The sequence below is a fragment of the Pseudophryne corroboree genome, chromosome 5, assembly GCF_028390025.1.
Source record: "Pseudophryne corroboree isolate aPseCor3 chromosome 5, aPseCor3.hap2, whole genome shotgun sequence".
NCBI classification, from domain to species: Eukaryota; Metazoa; Chordata; class Amphibia; order Anura; family Myobatrachidae; genus Pseudophryne; species Pseudophryne corroboree.
The window spans coordinates 876,982-897,499 of NC_086448.1; the positions used below are offsets into that span (position 1 = coordinate 876,982).

The 20,518-nt window shown below is 51.7% G+C and overlaps 1 protein-coding gene across 6 annotated transcripts in view; it reads left to right on the forward strand.

Annotated features, from left to right (window-relative positions):
- The first annotated feature begins 1,247 nt into the window (after positions 1 to 1,247).
- The window catches only part of ZFTRAF1 (zinc finger TRAF-type containing 1), a 44,417-nt gene continuing 25,146 nt past the window's right edge, over positions 1,248 to 20,518 (forward strand). For 3 of the 6 annotated variants that reach the window (XM_063921042.1, XM_063921044.1, XM_063921045.1), the window contains exon 1: positions 9,528 to 9,841. In XM_063921042.1, the coding sequence (XP_063777112.1) occupies positions 9,599 to 9,841 (243 nt within the window). In that variant the 5' untranslated portion in view covers positions 9,528 to 9,598. Of the gene's footprint in view, positions 1,301 to 9,526; positions 9,842 to 20,518 lie in introns of those variants that run through there. The other 3 variants (XM_063921043.1, XM_063921047.1, XM_063921041.1) reach the window with 3 other exon arrangements.

Sequence of the window (20,518 nt, forward strand, 5' to 3'; positions counted from 1 at the left end):
TAATATCTACAGCCGTCGAGAAACAAATACCAAACATACCGGGGTGGACACATAAGGAAAAGAAGGGGAGGGGGAGAAGAAAAGAAGAACAAAAACATAGAAAACACACAGAATATAACATTAAAATTGTGAAAGAAAGTCCTGCTAAGGACGATCATAACTTCAGAAAACAAGCAAGCACAGAAGCCGTCATAGACCACCACTGAGCCAGCCAGAATTTGATAACCTGAGAAAAAAAGTGAGGGAGGGGGCGCCCTTACCCACCCTCGGCAACATATTATATGAAAATATATCTAAGAAAATTAACCAGAAAATATCAGAGCACACAGAGCATGTTACAGAAAAAGAAAAATGCAGCCTGTCACATAAATAAAAGGGGGGAAATATCTCCTCTAAACATATGTAAACATTCTAGAAAGATTGCATTTCCAGGAGAAAACAGCAGATGTATAAGAAAAATCTAAAACATAAAACAAAGTAAAATGGTTCGGCCCGTTGTATAAGACCAAATGCTCTTTTGTGGGGAAAAAACACCTGCGGCAGCTTCTACCGCAATAATTAAATTATATTAGATTGGCGGTGTGGCCGGAGAGACTAGCCAGCCACACGTGTAATGGCGTCTGCGGCACTGAAGGGGTTAACCCTCGTGCCCGGCGCCATGTTACGGACTGTTTGAAAGTTTGTTGAATGATGTGTTTTAAGATGTCATACGTAGTGCTCTGTGCACCATTGCAGGAAGGCATGTTTAACTGTATCTATTTTATATTCAAGACAGGCTCTGTGTATATTTAAAGGGAAACACGTGTTTAAATGAAATGTATTTAAAGGAAAAAATGCAGTTACTATAGATGTCTGAATAAGCATCTCTTATCCTCTGGAAATAGGAAGTGGCATGCTAAGGGCTCTGTCCTAGCAGCGAGGTGTGAAGGACAATACCTTTCAGGGGCGGATTGGGACGCCGGGACACCATGCCAGTTCCTGGTAGGCTGGCCCCGTTGTCCCCTCAGTGGGCCGACTTTCTCCTCCACCAGGCCGGCTACCGCGATCGGAGCTTAGCTCCGATCGGGTAGCGCTGAGAAACAGCCCCCTTTCATAGTCTGTTTAGCTGCAGGCTGTGTAGAGCTGCTCGTGCTCGGTGAGCTGTCAGTGTGCAGCACTTCCTCACTGTAAGCCCCGCCCTCTTTATGACGACAGGGAGCGGGATCAGCACTCTGCACAGAACTGTCTGCTTCCATTTAACTACACACTACAGAGACTTGGAGAATGTGAGGAAGACGTGAGGCAGAAGAAGAGATTAGTAGTGAGTACAGTAAGCTGCAGTGCAGAAAGGTATAAGGATAAGTGAGAGTGAAGAGAGGAATGTGAGTTAGGAATGACAGTGGAGGGAAAGAAAAGACTAGGGCACCTGAGGCAGCAAAGAAAAGTAGGTGATAGAGAAAAGAAAGCTAGTGAGATGCTCTGTGTACAGTGAGATGCTCTGTGTATAGTGAGATGCTCTGTGTATTGTGAAATGCTCTGTGTATGGTGAGATGCTCTGTGTGAGAGGTTAGAAGAGTCAAGGTCAGTATGTTATCTGAGAGATGAGAAAGGAAGAAAAGTGAGTGAGATGATCTAGAAAAGAAAGGGAGAGTAAATGAGAATAAAGACTAAAGGGAAAGGTGAGGCTTCAAAGAGCGTACCGAGTAAAGAAAAGGGGTATAGGCACCTGCGTACGCTGTAATCAGCGGCAGATTGGCATGCCGGGATGCCGGACCAGATGCCATTTGGCTGGTCCGGACGTCCCCTCAGTGGCCGCCGTTATCCCTCATGCTGGCCGGCTGCCCTGAGCGGTGTTTAGCTCCGATCGCGGCAGCGTTAACCGCACTCCATATGTCACCATTACTTAGCTGGTTTCCCGCAGAAGGATATATAGTATGTGACAGACAGCGGCACTCCACACAATATTGAACACCGCACAGGAGGTAAGTTTCAACGTTTCATTGCCTAAACATACTGTATATGACTACCTGATGAAAATGCCATATATTATGTTAAGGCATTGAAACGTTGAAACATACCTCCTGTGTGGTGTTCATTATTGCGGTCTGTCATATACTATATATATACTATATATTTTTTTTTATCATCGTTTCAAGCCCGAAAATAATGTGCTTTACCTGGGGCAATGTGTATAATGTTCTCTGCCTGGGGTAAAAAGTGTATACCGTTCTCTACCTGGCGCAAAGTGTAGACGTGCTCTATCTGGCGGAATATGTATAACGTGCTCTTCCTGGCGCAGTGTGTATAGGAGGTTATTTCTGGTGCAATGTCTATAAGCGGCACTACTGTGTGGTGTAATGTGAATTGGCGGTATTATGTGGCCATGCCCCTTTCCCCATGAAGCCACACCCCTAAAATTTTGAGGCGCGCCAACGGCACGCTCTAAGTGCTTTCTATAATCAGGCTTTCTGAGCAGTAATCCCTCCCACTCAACAGACTCCTCCCCCTCAACAGCCCCCCCTCACCCCCCTTCATGAGGGCTGCTTCCATAAATTTCCCGGGCTGGTTTTCGATCCCAATCCGCCCCTGATACCTTTTGATGTGTAAGTTCCTTAGAGAGAGATGCTAATCACTGGGTCTATGGGCTTGGAACTTGTTTCATGTACCTGATTTAATTGACATACGAACGACCGATGTAGGAAGGAAGACTGTTTGTTTGTATTGTAGCCATTCCTGTTGTAATCTTAAACACTGGGATTGCCTGTAGATGTGAATGACCAGAAACATCTGTATTTTGAAGCTATGTGATAAATTTATCAATAGTGATGTTAATCTGATACCAAACGTTGTCTGGGTGACAGGAAGGAGGATATTGTTTTACAGGTTGAGTATCCCTTATCCAGAATGCTTGGGACCAGAGGTATTTTGGATATCGGATTTTTCCGTATTTTGGAATAATTGCATACCATAATGAGATATCATGGTGATGGGACCTAAATCTAAGCACAGAATGCATTTATCTTTCATATACACATTATACACACAGCCGGAAGGTAATTTTAGCCAATATTTTTTGTGACTTTGTGCAGTGAACAAAGTGTATCTACATTCACGCAATTCATTTATATTTCATATACACCTTATACACACACCCTGAAGGTAATTTAATACAATATTTTTAATAACTGTGTGTATTAAACAAAGTTTGTGTACATTGAGCCATCAAAAAACAAAGGTTTCACTATCTCACTCTCACTTAAAAAAGTCTGTATTTCGGAATATTCCGTATTTCGGAATATTTGGATATGGGATACTCAACCTGTATTGCACTTATATCCTTGTAAAATGTAATTTATTGGTATTTTGTAGAATAACCTGATTGGTTGGAGAAGACAGGGAGGGCTTACCCCCCTGTGGTACTGTGTGGAAAACTGACATAAAAAGGAGACCTGCGTGCCTCCAGAGTTGTAGTTGTACCATCTTTATTCTGCTGGAACATCTTGCTGTATGCTGTTGCCCCTAGCAATAGGGAAGGGTTCTCTTTAGAACTATTGAGCAAATAAACATCTTTGCCTCAAGAAGACTGCTTCATCTTGTGACCAACAGGGTTAGGCCAAACCTAGCCCCGTCCTCCGGCTGTCCAGGGAAGCACTTAGCGTCTCCAAGCTCCGCCTTCTGCCAGCTACCGGTAGAGGCCTAGCAAGTGGCTAGTGGGGATTCGTCAGCACCACACAGCTGTGGTAAAGCAGTGCGTCGGCACATACAGAGCAGAACCGTGGTTCCAAACGCCACGGCAGGTTAGGAGTTTGGTGGTGGCAGCAAGAACCCGCCCACAGCGCAGTGGGTGGAGTCAGTAACAGGCGGTTACTGACGGTAAGCGGGAATCCCCTATGTGGTCAGGCCTCGTGCGGCTTGACCTTCCATTCTGTGCGCAGCCGACGGGACGCGGCAAGCGGCGAGTGCTTCCGTACGGTACCGTCCTGTCACAGGCGGGCATCGCCAGAAACAGATAAGTCCAGGAGCAATACTCAGCCATCCCTCTCCAGGGTGTCGTCCACCTGAGAGGAGTCGTCATCTGCCTGGGAGGCCTCGGAAACATAAGCCTCTGCATCTGCAAGGTTTGTAAAGTCTCGAAAAGAATTTCCATCAAACAGACGTAGTCTTGCAGGGAAGAGCAGAGCAAATTTTTTATTCTCCTTTACCAAACGAGAGCAAAGGGGGGTAAATTCTCGACGGGCCCGGGAAACCTCCGTGGAGTAGTCCTGGAAAATGGCCAAACGAGCTCCCTCCCATTGTAAATTTCTATGCTTCCTGGATGCCGACCATATTGCCTCCTTATGGAGAAAGTTCAGACATTTAAATATGACCACACGTGGTCTGCTATTAGGTGCAGAACGTGGGGGACCCAGTCTGTGGGCTCTCTCAATAACTAAGCCGGTGCATTCATCTTGGATATGCAGTAAATCAAGGAGGGACGTTTGCAAAAACAGAGTAAAATCAGGACCTTTCAGTGACTCAGGGAGCCCCAGCACCCGAAGATTCGATCTCCTCGATCTATTTTCAAGATCATCAACCTTGTTCAGCAGTTGAAAGTGAGATTTCTGGAGCTCATCATATCTGTTCTTAAGATCCCCAACATCCTGAAAAGTCTCCCCCAGCCTTTGTTCATTTGTAAGAACAGTCTTAGATAACTGCTTGATTTGGGATTTTAGATCTTTTACTGCCTGCTGCATTTTAACAGCATGTGCATCCATGATAGGCTCCATGGTATCCCTAACAGCTCTTACTACATCAGCATAAGTCACTGGAGAGACAGGGGTACAGTCAGGCTCACCTGAGGGAGAAGTGTGTTTTGCAGAAGCCTGTTTGGTGCTGCCAGCAGCCTGCAGACTCGTTTGTGAGTTAGATGCGGCGGCCATCTTGGATTCTCCCGGCCGTTTTTCAGAGCTCGATCTTTGGACTTTAGGGGGCATAGGGGAGGACAGAAACCTCTCCATCCAGTTCTCTACACCTTCCCACTGGTATTGTGCAACCGGCGCGGAGAAAAGCCGCGAATTGGAGGCGCTGTGTGCTCCGGTTGCCGAGGGTGCAGGAGAGCTGCAGCAATCAGCTTCTCCTCACATGGGCGCCGGAACCGGAAGTCATAAAGTAGATATTAATATTCTGCTCCTGCGCATAACTATTCGCAGGAGCGTGTGATCTTCTGCAAACTAACACCGGAATATTGCTCTTAAAATACCCCACAGCTGGATACAAAACACCACCTCCTAACCTAATTCTGTCCCCTCCTATCCTGTAAAGGTGAATCCCTTTGTTCTTATACCCTTTAAGCAAGTGTAACTCGCTGGTGTGGTGCAGGGAGACTATGTGTACATTGTGCACTATGTGGATTAAATATGTAATGTGTTTTTATGGCTTTTCCATGCGATTACAAACACTACCGTAATTACTCATACCACTCGCTAATACGCAGGACCGCGGGAGCGATCATACGCAAATTGCGAATATGTGCATGCACGGCAGAACAAGTACGCGCACGGAGGCCATCTGTGTGTAGTTTGTACGTGATGTGTGTAATGAAATATTTTCGACTTTGACAATGGTGAATGTGCATATTCTATGTAAAGATTTCAGAGTGCAAATTGTAATATCTGCAGCATTCATTAATCAATAAAGAGCTAGATAATATATTAGTTACAAGCCGCTTACCTATTACACTCAGGCATTGAGGACAGACTCAGTGATCTCATTGTAACAAGCTACACTGTATGTACTTACAAGCAGCACAGTCACCTGCTGAAAGATACATTTGTCTCTATTTGCAATGAAGGAAGTTACAATCACACATTCTTTTTTCTACAGCTGCCAGTAACCAAGGCAAGCTATGAGGAACTTAATGTTGCTACAATAGATACTATTCATGGATACAAGTAGCACAGTTACTATGTGCTCTCTGGATAAGTGGAAATTCAGAATATGGAGTGATATAATATAACACCTCACAGTGTTTAACTAATATTCAGCAAATTATTGTACACTGTTGTGAACTAATTAACATTATGGGGACAAATTATTCTTATCAATGATCGGGTCACATATATTAATCCAAATATTGCAGAATATTTGATGATTTTGTGCAGTGATAATAAACCTGCAATGTTGGAAGTAAATATAATCACTGGAGAAGGGATATTACTCTGAATAAATCCCCAGTTATAATTCAGTCTCCAGCATTATAATTTCTGTATATTGATAGGACAACTATCCCGATATGTAACTAAGTAGACTGATCATAAATTTACTAATATATCATATTTTGAGTATTAGATGGTTGTCCCAGAACATTCTGATCCGTAATAAGATATAACTAAACATAATAATATAAGACATAACACAGGTAGTGAGCCTTGGTTTTAAAAATGTCACTTTATTAATTGTTTCACTCACTTTGGGTAGTTTGTGTATTATTTTGTAATATTGGACGTATTGCACTGTTTTATTTCGTGTTTGGACAATTTTAATGTATCTATTAAAAGTTACATTTTAATATCTTCTCACGTGCGCCAACAGAGAGACATTCTTTCCTCTTCTTCCTCAGTCTACGGTATGTATATACACTGCACGAGTGAACTCACATATTTGTGAGAACAGGATAAATATAAGATCCATTACAACCATTAATTAATATTTGATAGGGGCATTACACAGCGCAAATGAGACACAATTAAACCCTAATAATTAGCAGATGCGCACCATTGCGATATATGTGCTTACTGAATTGCTAATGGTTATGAATAGCTAATGACAAGGTGTGGTGTCACAGGCGGCCCCGCCGGACACCGGCACTCTGATCTACACAATGCAGAAATAATACAATTCCAGTAATAGCAGGATAATTGTACGGCTGCGACTGTAATAAGAAGAACTGTCTGTTGTGTCCATGTAACGTCACACCAACAACAATGTATCACACATGCACTAGAACATATAGTGTAATGTAACATGTAACGAGTGACACTGTTTAATGTGATGCCTACAACTCTTTATGAAGAGAAATTGAGATTTCTTGGGAACTCTGGCCCTCATTCCGAGTTGATCGCTCGCTAGCAGTTTTTAGCAGCCGTGCAGACGCATAGTTGCCGCCCACGTGGGAGGGTATTTTCGCTTTGCAGGAGTGCGAACGCCTGTGCAGCAGAGCGCCTGCAAAATCATTTTGTGCAAAACAAGACCAGCCCTGTAGTTACTTATCCTGTGCGATGATTGCTGCGACGAGTGACACGGTAATGACATCAGATACCCGCCCAGCAAACGCCCGGCCACGCCTGCGTTTTTCCAAACACTCCCAGATAATGGTCAGTTGCCACCTAGACACTCCCACTTCCTGTCAATCTCCCTGCGTTCGCCAGTGTGACTGAAAGCGTCGCTAGAACCTGTGCAAAACCACAATGCTCTTTGTACCCGTTCGCAGAGTGTGCGCATTGCGGTGCATGCGCAGTTTTGCCGTCTTTTTAAATGATCGCTACGCAGCAATCAACTCGGAATGAGGGCCTAAGAGCGCTACACACTTCTAGATTTCACTCATCGATATGAACGTTCTCGATTGTTAATGAAGAGCACTCGTTCATATCGGTCAGTGTGGAGGCGCCAGTGATGAGTGATGCGCGGCCCCGCGCTCGTTCATCGTTGGTGCACTGTCACTTGTGCACGCAGGCCAATATGGACGATCTCAGCCATATTAACATGCAGGGATATGGAGCCAGGTGACAGGGGGAGTGAAGAAACTTCACTCCCCCCGTCACTGCCCCCCCCCGCCGCCTGGTCGCCCGTATCCGCCATTGGGTAGCTCAGTGGCGGATCGCCAAATGTGTAGGGGGCATAAGGAATGACAGGATCTCATTAATATATTTACATTATCATAATTTACAATCATTTTCCTGGTGAAAATAAAAGATGTTTTATCTATTCATGTGTCAATTTTGGGGTTCTCAGTGCCCCCAGAAAACAGCTTCTTTTTTCTGTGTGTATGTGTTGGCGATACATGGGCCGGCGCGTGGCCAGCGTCAGCGACACATCGGCCGGTGCGTGGCCAGCGTCAGCGACTCATCGGCCGGTGCGTGGCCAGCGTCAGCGACTCATCGGCCGGTGCGTGGTCAGCGTCAGCGACACATCGGCCGGTGCGTGGCCAGCGTCAGCGACTCATCGGCCGGTGCGTGGCCAGCGTCAGCGACTCATCGGCCGGTGCGTGGTCAGCGTCAGCGACTCATCGGTCGGTGCGTGGTCAGCGTCAGCGACTCATCGGCCGGTGCGTGGCCAGCGTCAGCGACTCATCGGCCGGTACGTGGCCAGCGTCAGCGACTCATCGGCCGGTGCGTGGCCAGCGTCAGCGACTCATCGGCCAGTGCGTGGCCAGCGTCAGCGACTCATCGGCCAGTGCGTGGCCAGCATTAGCGACTCATCGGCCAGTGCGTGGCCAGCATTAGCGACACATCGGCCGCCAGTATCGGTAGATGTGAGTTCCCCCCGGCCGGCAGTATCAATAGATGTGAGCCCCCCGGCGGGCAGTATTGGTAGATGTTTGCCCCCCCCCCACCCCCCTGGCTGGCAGTATCGGTAGATGTGAGAACCCCGGCAGGCTGTATCGGTAGATGCGAGACCCCCCCGGCAGGCAGTATTGGTAGATGTGAGCCCCCCTCCCCCCCGGCAGGCAGTATTGGTAGATGTGAGCCCCCCGGCCGGCAGTATCGGTAGATGTGAGCCCCCCGGCTGGCAGTATCGGTAGATGTGAGCCCCCCTGGCTGGCAGTATCGGTAGATGTGAGCCCCCCGAGAGGCAGTATCGGTAGATGTGAGCCCCACAGCCGGCAGTATCGGTATATGTGAGCACCCCCTCGGCCGGCAGTATCGGTAGATGTGAGCCCCACAGCCGGCAGTATCGGTAGATGTGAGCACCCCCTCGGCCGGCAGTATCGGTAGATGTGAGCCCCCCCTCGGCCGGCAGTATCGGTAGATGTGAGCCCCACAGCCGGCAGTATCGGTAGATGTGAGCACCCCCTCGGCCGGCAGTATCGGTAGATGTGAGCTGGCAGTATCGGTAGATGTGAGCCCCCTAGCTGGATGGCAGTGTCGGTAGATGTGAGCCCCCTGGGTGGTAGTGTCGGTAGATGCATACTTGCCTACCTGCCCCTCTCCATGAGGGAGAAAATGCTCTGTTCCTGGACTTTCCTGGTAATGTATGATTGCCATCACCTGTGGTGAGCTAGTTAATTGATAAGAAAGGTGTTTCACCAAAGGTTACCAGGAAAGTCCAGGAACAGAGCATTTTCTCCCTCATGGAGAGGGGCAGGTAGGCAAGTATGGGTAGATGTGAGCCCCCCGGGTGGTAGTGTCGGTAGATGTGAGCCCCCCTGCAGCCCTGATCCGGGTTACACAGCACAGCGCCGGTACATGAGCAGTATACAGCCAGTCAGTGGGTGACGTTGCCAGGGCGATGTGACGGGGCCGGGCAGGGGAGGAGTAAAGATGGCGGACGCGGCGGCTGCTGGTCACATGAAGCGTGACGTCAGGGGGCGGGGCGCGATGCGGCGATAACAGTCATGGCGGCGGCGGACGTCTGAGAGGAGATGTCGGAGGAGCGGGAGGATCAGGGGCCGATGGCCGCATCTTCCTCCTCCGCCGCCGATCAGGAGGACTCCCCGGGCCCGGCCCGCCTCCTTCTGCTGCCCCCCGAGCAGGACGCGGACTGGCCGCCCAAGAAGCGGCTGCGGGTGGAGGCTGGATCCGGGAGTGTCCGGCTGGAGGAGCGGCTGTACTCGGTGCTGTGCTGCACGGTCTGCCTGGACCTGCCCAAGGCCTCGGTCTACCAGGTGAGGGGGCCCTGGCCGCACCCCGAGGTCTGTCCCCCCTTCCCCAGCCTGCACCCTGAGGTCTGTCACCTCCTATCCCAGCCTGCACCCCAAGTTCTGTCCCCCCTTCCCCAGCCTGCACCCCGAGGTCTGTCCCCCCTTCCCCAGCCTGCACCCCGAGGTCTGTCCCCCCTTCCCCAGCCTGCACCCTGAGGTCTGTCCCCCCTTCCCCAGCCTGCACCCTGAGGTCTGTCCCCCCCTATCCCAGCCTGCACCCCAAGTTCTGTCCTCCCTTCCCCAGCCTGCACCCCGAGGTCTGTCCCCCCCTATCCCAGCCTGCACCCCAAGTTCTGTCCCCCCTTCCCCAGCCTGCACCCCGGGGTCGGTCCCCCCTTCCCCAGCCTGCACCCCGGGGTCGGTCCCCCCTTCCCCAGCCTGCACCCCGAGGTCTGTCCCCCCCCTATCCCAGCCTGCACTCAGAGGTCTGTCCCCCCTTTCCCCAGCCTGTACCCCGGGGTCTGTCCCCCCTTCCCCAGCCTGCACTCCCAGGGCCGTCCCCCCTTCCTTAGCCAAAGTCTGTCCCCCTTTCCTTAGCCTGCACCCCGAGGTCTGTGCCTCCCCCCTGCATAGCTATATGTATCATCATCCTCCCCCCTGAGGTACATTCCAGATTTTACCTGTTGGTGTCTCCTCTACCACCATGTCATCTATACTCCCTCCAGGATTTGTCACCATCTTCCACTCAGGTCTGGTCCCCGTCCGGATATGCTCCATGCCCAGTTCCCTCTGAGGACTATCCTCATTCCCGCACCAAGTCACTTCGAAATTTCTGTTGCTACACCCTATAGATTCCAAAAGGTGGAGACGGTGCTGGGAGATGAGCTCCTCTCCGCCTCTCTCTATCTTGTAAACGGGTGCCGGGTCGCCTCGACACGGGAATCCGCTCACAGTGCCGCTGACCCGGTATTCAGCCTGGGAATAACACTGCTTATAACCCTGGAAATCCGACATGGCGCTTTCACACTGCACACTGACCCGTGTTGACCCGGCAATATGCCGTGTCCATACCGGGTAATTTGTGCGGTGTGATAGGGGTATAAAGTGTCCACCCCGGGTTCTGTGTGAAAGTGCTGATTGGCTGTTCTCCGCGTGCCTTGATGATGTCAGCAGACTGAGCCCTGATACACAGGAGAGAGCATTACCAACGAGAGATTGCTAGGCAGCTTTCTGCAGGCCTCCCAACTTATTAAAGGTACAAAGAGGGACCTTTGCACACGCCCGAAAAGGGGCGTGGCCTATCTGAAAGGGGCATGGCCTCGCGGGAGAGCCTTGATTGTGAGTCATGCCCCCTTGTACCATCACTGAGCTGCTGGCATGCTCCCTCTGTCACCTGTGAATAGACACATGCGCACAGTGTCTATTCACCGCTGCTCTGCTAAGCCTCCCAACTGCCCCCCCTCCTCCACCGTGAGACACTGCGGCCCGCAGGTGGGACAGTCCCAAAAAATGGGACTGTCATACGAAAATCGGGACAGATGGGAGGTATGTTACTGGAACAGTTAAAGATGCAATTCTGTATAAAAACATCGCTCTGTCAGCCATGATTCCTGCAATGCTGTCCACTGTCCCCACCCTCTCCTTTTGTCCCCTTCTGACACCTCATCTTTCTGAGCCAAAGAAAGTCCATTTAAAATGACATCCATGGTGTTTTAATTGCTGATGCAGGTTGAGTTAAAAGGAGCCAACCCTGCAATAACCCGGGGTAAAAGTGTAGTGTGAAAGGGTCGGACCCGGGTGTGCAGTGTGAAAGGGGTACTAGATGTCTGCCCCCACTTCAGAGTAGTCCTGCAAATCATCACTTCCTGGTTTCTTCACCCCCCATCACCTGGCCCCGTAGCCCTGCATGCTAATATGGATGAGATCGTCCATATTGGCCTGCATAAACGACCCGGCACCAACGGTGAACGAGCGCGGGGCTGCGCATCATTCATCACTGGTGCCTCCACACTGACCGATATGATCGGTATCTCGCTCATTAATGAATGATTCCGTACATATCTGTCAGTGTAATCAGTAAGTGTGTGGGGCCCATGACTGATGATATAAATACATGACTGGAGAGCATAGTATGTTTAGGGGCTATTACACACCGGAAGATGCCAGATAAGTGTGACCCAGCACTATATAGAGTCTTACACTGTTATCCCTGGATGTGTCCCGGAGGTCAGTGTGCCCTGTGTGACCCAGCAATCGGGGTTGAGGATAAGCGACATAACAGCAGATGGTGCCGGAGACTCGCCATATATACGCCTTTATATGTAAATGTAGCTGTAATAGAGACTGACATTACAATAGACCCATACACACGTACTGATCCCCCCTCATACTTCCTCCTCGCCCTGTTACCATCACACCCCACTTATCCCTCGTCTACACCCCACCCCACTATAAGTCAGTCCAGAATTACACCCACATTACCCCCACCCCCCCATATGTCACATGCCAGAATTACACCCATGTTACCCCCACCGCCTATATGTCACAGTCCAGAATTACACCCATGTTACACCTACCCCTGTATACGTCACAGTCCAGAATTATACCCACATTACCCCCCCGTATACGTCACAGTCCAGAATTACACCCATGTTACCCCCACCCCGTATACGCCGCAGTCCAGAATTACACACGTTATCCCTGTATACGTCACAGTCCAGAATTACACCTCATGTAGTGTTCACTCTAGGATTTTTTTTTAGGGCAGGATGCTGATCACGGGGAGGGCACATTTTTCAGTTAGAAGGGCAGAATTAGGTACATACTATAATGCTTGGTGCTCCCATCCCTATAGGTGAAAGCATGGACAGTGCGTGCCGAAGGCGCACAGCAAAAATTTAGGGGCGTTGTTTCGTGGGGAAGGGGTGTGGCCACATAATAGTGGCAATTCACATTACACCACACAGTAGTGCACCTAATACACATTGCACCAGGTAGAACCTCCTATACACACTGTGACAGGTAGAGAATGTTATACATATTGCGCCAGATAGAGCACGTTCGACACATTGCACCAGGCAGCACTGAAACACACTGCACCAGGTAGAGAGCACTGAGTCGCACTGCACCAGGTAGAGAACACTGAGACGCACTGCACCAGGTAGAGAACACTGAGACGCACTGCACCAGGTAGAGAGCACTGAGGCGCACTGCACCAGGTAGAGAGCACTGAGTCGCACTGCACCAGGTAGAGAACACTGAGACGCACTGCACCAGGTAGAGAACACTGAGACGCACTGCACCAGGTAGAGAGCACTGAGGCGCACTGCACCAGGTAGAGAGCACTGAGGCGCACTGCACCAGGTAGAGAGCACTGAGGCGCACTGCACCAGGGAGAGAGCACTGAGGCATACTGCACCAGGGAGAGAGCACTGAGGCACACTGCACCAGGGAGAGAGCACTGCGGTAACTGCACCAGGTAGAGAGCACTGAGGCACACTGCACCAGGTAGAGAGCACTGAGACACACTGTACTCTGCACCAGGTAGAGAGCACTGAGACACACTGCACCAGGGAGAGAGCACTGTGGCACACTGCACCAGGGAGAGAGCACTGAGACACACTGCACCAGGGAGAGAGCACTGAGACACACTGCACCAGGGAGAGAGCACTGAGACACACTGCACCAGGTAGAGAGCACTGAGGCACACTGCACCAGGTAGAGAGCACTGAGGCACACTGCACCAGGGAGAGAGCACTGAGGCACACTGCACCAGGGAGAGAGCACTGAGGCACACTGCACCAGGGAGAGAGCACTGAGGCACACTGCACCAGGGAGAGAGCACTGAGGCACACTGCACCAGGGAGAGAGCACTGAGGCACACTGCACCAGGGAGAGAGCACTGAGGCACACTGCACCAGGGAGAGAGCACTGAGGCACACTGCACCAGGGAGAGAGCACTGCGGTAACTGCACCAGGTAGAGAGCACTGAGGCACACTGCACCAGGTAGAGAGCACGTTATACACACTGCAACAGGTAGAGAGCACGTTATACACACTGCACCAGGTAGAGTGCACGTTATACACACTGCACCAGGTAGAGAGCACTGAGGCACACTGCACCAGGTAGAGAGCACTGAGGCACACTGCACCAGGTAGAGAGCACTGAGACACATTACACCAGGTAGAGAGCACTGAGACACATTGCCCCAGGTAGAGAGCACTGAGACACATTACACCAAGTAGAGAGCACTGAGACACATTGCACCAGGTAGAGAGCACTGAGACACATTACACCAGGTAGAGAGCACTGAGACACATTGCACCAGGTAGAGAGCACTGAGACACATTGCACCAGGTAGAGAGCACTGAGGCACAGTGCACCAGGTAGAGAGCACTGAGGCACACTGCACCAGGTAGAGAGCACTGAGGCACATTACACCAGGTAGAGAGCACTGAGACACATTACACCAGGTAGAGAGCACTGAGACACATTGCACCAGGTAGAGAGCACTGAGACACATTGCACCAGGTAGAGAGCACTGAGACACATTGCACCAGGTAGAGAGCACTGAGACACATTACACCAGGTAGAGAGCACTGAGACACATTACACCAGGTAGAGAGCACTGAGACACATTGCACCAGGTAGAGAGCACTGAGACACATTGCACCAGGTAGAGAGCACTGAGACACACTGCACCAGGTAGAGAGCACTGAGGCACACTGCACCAGGTAGAGAGCACTGAGGCACACTGCACCAGGTAGAGAGCACTGAGGCACACTGCACCAGGTAGAGAGCACTGAGGCACACTGCACCAGGTAGAGAGCACTGAGGCACACTGCACCAGGTAGAGAGCACTGAGGCACACTGCACCAGGTAGAGAGCACTGAGGCACACTGCACCAGGTAGAGAGCACTGAGGCACACTGCACCAGGTAGAGAGCACTGAGGCACACTGCACCAGGTAGAGAGCACTGAGGCACACTGCACCAGGTAGAGAGCACTGAGGCACACTGCACCAGGTAGAGAGCACTGAGGCACACTGCACCAGGTAGAGAGCACTGAGGCACACTGCACCAGGTAGAGAGCACTGAGGCACACTGCACCAGGTAGAGAGCACTGAGGCACACTGCACCAGGTAGAGAGCACTGAGGCACACTGCACCAGGTAGAGAGCACTGAGGCACACTGCACCAGGTAGAGAGCACGTTATACACACTGCACCAGGTAGAGAGCACGTTATACACACTGCACCAGGTAGAGTGCACGTTATACACACTGCACCAGGTAGAGTGCACGTTATACACACTGCACCAGGTAAAGAGCACGTTATACACACTGCACCAGGTTGAGAGCACTGAGGCACACGGCACCAGGTAGAGAGCACTGAGGCACACGGCACCAGGTAGAGAGCACTGAGGCACACGGCACCAGGTAGAGAGCACTGAGGCACACGGCACCAGGTAGAGAGCACTGTGACACACTGCACCAGGTAGAGAGCACTGAGACACACTGCCCCAGGTAGAGAGCACTGAGACACACTGCCCCAGGTAGAGAGCACTGAGACACACTGCCCCAGGTAGAGAGCACTGAGACACACTGCCCCAGGTAGAGAGCACTGAGACACACTGCCCCAGGTAGAGAGCACTGTGACACACTGCCCCAGGTAGAGAGCACTGTGACACACTGCCCCAGGTAGAGAGCACTGTGACACACTGCCCCAGGTAGAGAGCACTGTGACACACTGCCCCAGGTAGAGAGCACTGTGACACACTGCCCCAGGTAGAGAGCACTGTGACACACTGCCCCAGGTAGAGAGCACTGTGACACACTGCCCCAGGTAGAGAGCACTGTGACACACTGCCCCAGGTAGAGAGCACTGTGACACACTGCCCCAGGTAGAGAGCACTGTGACACACTGCCCCAGGTAGAGAGCACCGAGGCACACTGCCCCAGGTAGAGAGCACCGAGGCACACTGCTCCAGGTAGAGAGCACCGAGGCACACTGCTCCAGGTAGAGAGCACCGAGGCACACTGCTCCAGGTAGAGAGCACCGAGGCACACTGCTCCAGGTAGAGAGCACCGAGACACACTGCACCAGGCAGAGAGCACCGAGACTCACTGCACCAGGCAGAGAGCACCGAGGCGCACTGCACCAGGTAGAGAGCACCGAGGCGCACTGCACCAGGTAGAGAGCACCGAGGCGCACTGCACCAGGTAGAGAGCACCGAGGCGCACTGCACCAGGTAGAGAGCACCGAGGCGCACTGCACCAGGTAGAGCACTGAGGCGCACTGCACCAGGTAGAGAGCACTGAGGCGCACTGCACCAGGTAGAGAGCACTGAGACGCACTGCACCAGGTAGAGAGCACTGAGACGCACTGCACCAGGTAGAGAGCACTGAGGCGTACTGCACCAGGTAGAGAGCACTGAGGCGCACTGCACCAGGTAGAGAGCACTGAGGCGCACTGCACCAGGTAGAGAGCACTGAGGCGCACTGCACCAGGTAGAGAGCACTGAGGCGCACTGCACCAGGTAGAGAGCACTGAGGCGCACTGCACCAGGTAGAGAGCACTGAGGCGCACTGCACCAGGTAGAGAGCACTGAGGCACACTGCACCAGGTAGAGAGCACTGAGGCACACTGCACCAGGTAGAGAGCACTGAGGCACACTGCACCAGGTAGAGAGCACTGAGGCACACTGCACCAGGTAGAGAGCACTGAGGCACACTGCACCAGGTAGAGAGCACTGAGGCACACTGCACCAGGTAGAGAGCACCGAGGCACACTGCACCAGGTAGAGAGCACCGAGGCACACTGCACCAGGTAGAGAGCACCGAGGCACACTGCACCAGGTAGAGAGCACCGAGGCACACTGCACCAGGCAGAGAGCACCGAGGCACACTGCACCAGGCAGAGAGCACCGAGGCACACTGCACCAGGCAGAGAGCACCGAGGCACACTGCACCAGGCAGAGAGCACCGAGGCACACTGCACCAGGCAGAGAGCACCGAGGCACACTGCACCAGGCAGAGAGCACCGAGGCACACTGCACCAGGCAGAGAGCACCGAGGCACACTGCACCAGGCAGAGAGCACCGAGGCACACTGCACCAGGCAGAGAGCACCGAGGCACACTGCACCAGGCAGAGAGCACCGAGGCACACTGCACCAGGCAGAGAGCACCGAGGCACACTGCACCAGGCAGAGAGCACCGAGGCGCACTGCACCAGGTAGAGAGCACCGAGGCGCACTGCACCAGGTAGAGAGCACCGAGGCGCACTGCACCAGGTAGAGAGCACCGAGGCGCACTGCACCAGGTAGAGAGCACCGAGGCGCACTGCACCAGGTAGAGAGCACCGAGGCGCACTGCACCAGGTAGAGAGCACCGAGGCGCACTGCACCAGGTAGAGAGCACCGAGGCGCACTGCACCAGGTAGAGAGCACCGAGGCGCACTGCACCAGGTAGAGAGCACCGAGGCGCACTGCACCAGGTAGAGAGCACCGAGGCGCACTGCACCAGGTAGAGAGCACCGAGGCGCACTGCACCAGGTAGAGAGCACCGAGGCGCACTGCACCAGGTAGAGAGCACCGAGGCGCACTGCACCAGGTAGAGAGCACCGAGGCGCACTGCACCAGGTAGAGAGCACTGAGACGCACTGCACCAGGTAGAGAGCACTGAGACGCACTGCCCCAGGTAGAGAGCACTGAGACGCACTGCCCCAGGTAGAGAGCACTGAGGCACACTGCCCCAGGTAGAGAGCACTGAGGCACACTGCCCCAGGTAGAGAGCACTGAGGCACATTGCACCAGGTAGAGAGCACTGAGATTGAAGTTTACAGCTGCAGTACTTACAAGGTACATTTAGCCCAGGACACAGAGGGGGAGCGCTGATCACCGCCACACTTGCGGAGCTGCATTAAAGATGGCAACCGGTTGATCCTCCCTGGCGTCTCCCGAGTCCTTTTTAACATTCATACACAGGAGGGCTGGGTTTGCCTCGGCGGGAGAGGTAAACCCAGCCCTCCTGTCACACCAGATCATGAGCAGACCTATAGTCTTCTCGCAGAGGAGGGGAGCTGCTGTCAGTCACGGTGTCAGCGCAAGGCTGAGACAGCGGCGGCTGACAGCTACGGAGGGGCGGGGCTGGCCGAGGGGGACTCTCATGCAGGGAGACAGTGTGCTTACCGGGTCCGGCGGCGCACGGCTGGGTCCAGCGGGCAGCAAACGGCGGGGCGGCAGGGCGCAGAAAAACAGGCAGGGTGGGATTCAGCTGTCTGAAAAAGGGGCAGGGCGCAGCGCCCTGTGAAAGACACCTAGCGTGAACACTACCCATGTTATCCCTGTATATGTCACAGTCCAGAATTACGTACATTACCCCTACCCCTGTATACTTCACAGTCCTGAATTACACCCATGTTACCCCCACCCCCGTATATATGTCACAGTCCAGAATTACACATTTCTCTAACGTCCTAGTGGATGCTGGGGACTCCGTCAGGACCATGGGGAATAGCGGCTCCGCAGGAGACAGGGCACATCTAAAGAAAGCTTTTAGGATCACATGGTGTGTACTGGCTCCTCCCCCCATGACCCTCCTCCAAGCCTCAGTTAGGTTTTTGTGCCCGTCCGAGCAGGGTGCAATATAGGTGGCTCTCCTAAAGAGCTGCTTAGAAAAAGTTTTTTTAGGTTTTAAATCTCAGTGAGTCCTGCTGGCAACAGGCTCACTGCATCGAGGGACTTAGGGGAGAGATTTTCAACTCACCTGCGTGCAGGATGGATTGGAGTCTTAGGCTACTGGACATAGCTTCAGAGGGAGTCGGAACACAGGTCATCCTGGGGTTCGTCCCGGAGCCGCGCCGCCGACCCCCCTTACAGATGCTGAAGATCGGAGGTCCGGAAACAGGCGGCAGAAGACTCTTCAGTCTTCATGAAGGTAGCGCACAGCACGGCAGCTGTGCGCCATTGTTGCTACACACTTCTCACTGACCAGTCACGGAGGGTGCAGGGCGCTGCTGGGGGCGCCCTGGGCAGCAATATTAAATACCTTTAGTGGCAAAGAATACATCACATATAGCCATTAAGGCTATATGTATGTATTTAACCCAGGAGACAAAAGAAAAAATAGACCCCTTGTGCGCTTTAAATACTAATAGCAGCCCTTGGATACCAAAAAACCTTTCACCGTGGTTTGCAATATGTGAAACAAAATGAATGTGGCACCACGTGGCGCTAATTATATACCCTCAGGAAGAAGACCTTACACGATGGAGTCTGACTTGTTCTCATAGATGGTAAAAATTCATATGAGGCATATTGATTTCTAAAATACAAAAGTACACACAAACATAGTGTAACTCTGTTTTGACACCAAACAACACTTCAATCTCTATGGTCTCACTCACATAGAGCAATTTTTATATTGCATGTAGAAAATCAAGGATGATGGAATGGCCTCTGTCACTCAATGGAACGAGATTCCTTATTGGATGGCTCCCAACATGAACCTCTCCAGGAAGGACACAATGCTCTGCCTCTTGTCTTCCCTCTTCATTTATTATTGCAATAATAAATGAAGAGGGAAGACAAGAGGCAGAGCATTGTGTCCTTCCTGGAGAGGTTCATGTTGGGAGCCATCCAATAAGGAATCTCGTTCCATTGAGTGACAGAGGCCATTCCATCATCCTTGATTTTCTACATGCAATATAAAAATTGCTCTATGTGAGTGAGACCATAGAGATTGAAGTGTTGTTTGGTGTCAAAACAGAGTTACACTATGTTTGTGTGTACTTTTGTATTTTAGAAATCAATATGCCTCATATGAATTTTTACCATCTATGAGAACAAGTCAGACTCCATCGTGTAAGGTCTTCTTCCTGAGGGTATATAATTAGCGCCACGTGGTGCCACATTCATTTTGTATTTAACCCAGGCCAGATTTCTCAAAACCCGGGAGAAAAGCCCGCCGGAAAAGGGGCGGAGCTTATTCTCCTCAGCACTCAGCGCCATTTTCCTGCTCAGCTCCGCTGTGAGGAAGGCTCCCAGGACTCTCCCCTGCACTGCACTACAGAAACAGGGTAACAAAGAGAAGGGGGGCATAAATTGGCGATATTTATATATTAAAAGCGCTTATAACAAAAACAACACCTTTTAGGGTTGTTTATATACATTTATAGCGCTTTTGGTGTGTGCTGGCAAACTCTCCCTCTGTCTCCCCAAAGGGCTAAGGGGGTCCTGTCTTCGATTAGAGCATTCCCTGTGTGGCTGCTGTGTGTCGGTACGTGTGTGTCGACATGTATGAGGACGATGTTGGTGTGGAGGCAGAGCAATTGCCGGTAATGGTGATGTCACCCCCTAGGGAGTCGACACCGGAATGGATGGCTTGAGTTATGGAATTACGTGATAATGTTAGTACATTACAAAAGTCAGTAGACGAAATGAGACGGCCGGAAAACCAGTCAGTACCGGCTCAGGCGTCTCAGACACCGTCAGGGGCTGTAAAACGTCCCTTACCTCAGTCAGTCGACACGGGTACCGACACAGATGAATCTAGTGTCGACGGTGAAGAAACAAACGTATTTTCCAAACAGGGCCACACGTTATATGATCACGGCAATGAAGGAGGCTTTGCAGATCTCTGATACTGCTGGTACCTCAAAAAGGGGTATTATGTGGGGGGTGAAAAAACTACCTGTAGCTTTTC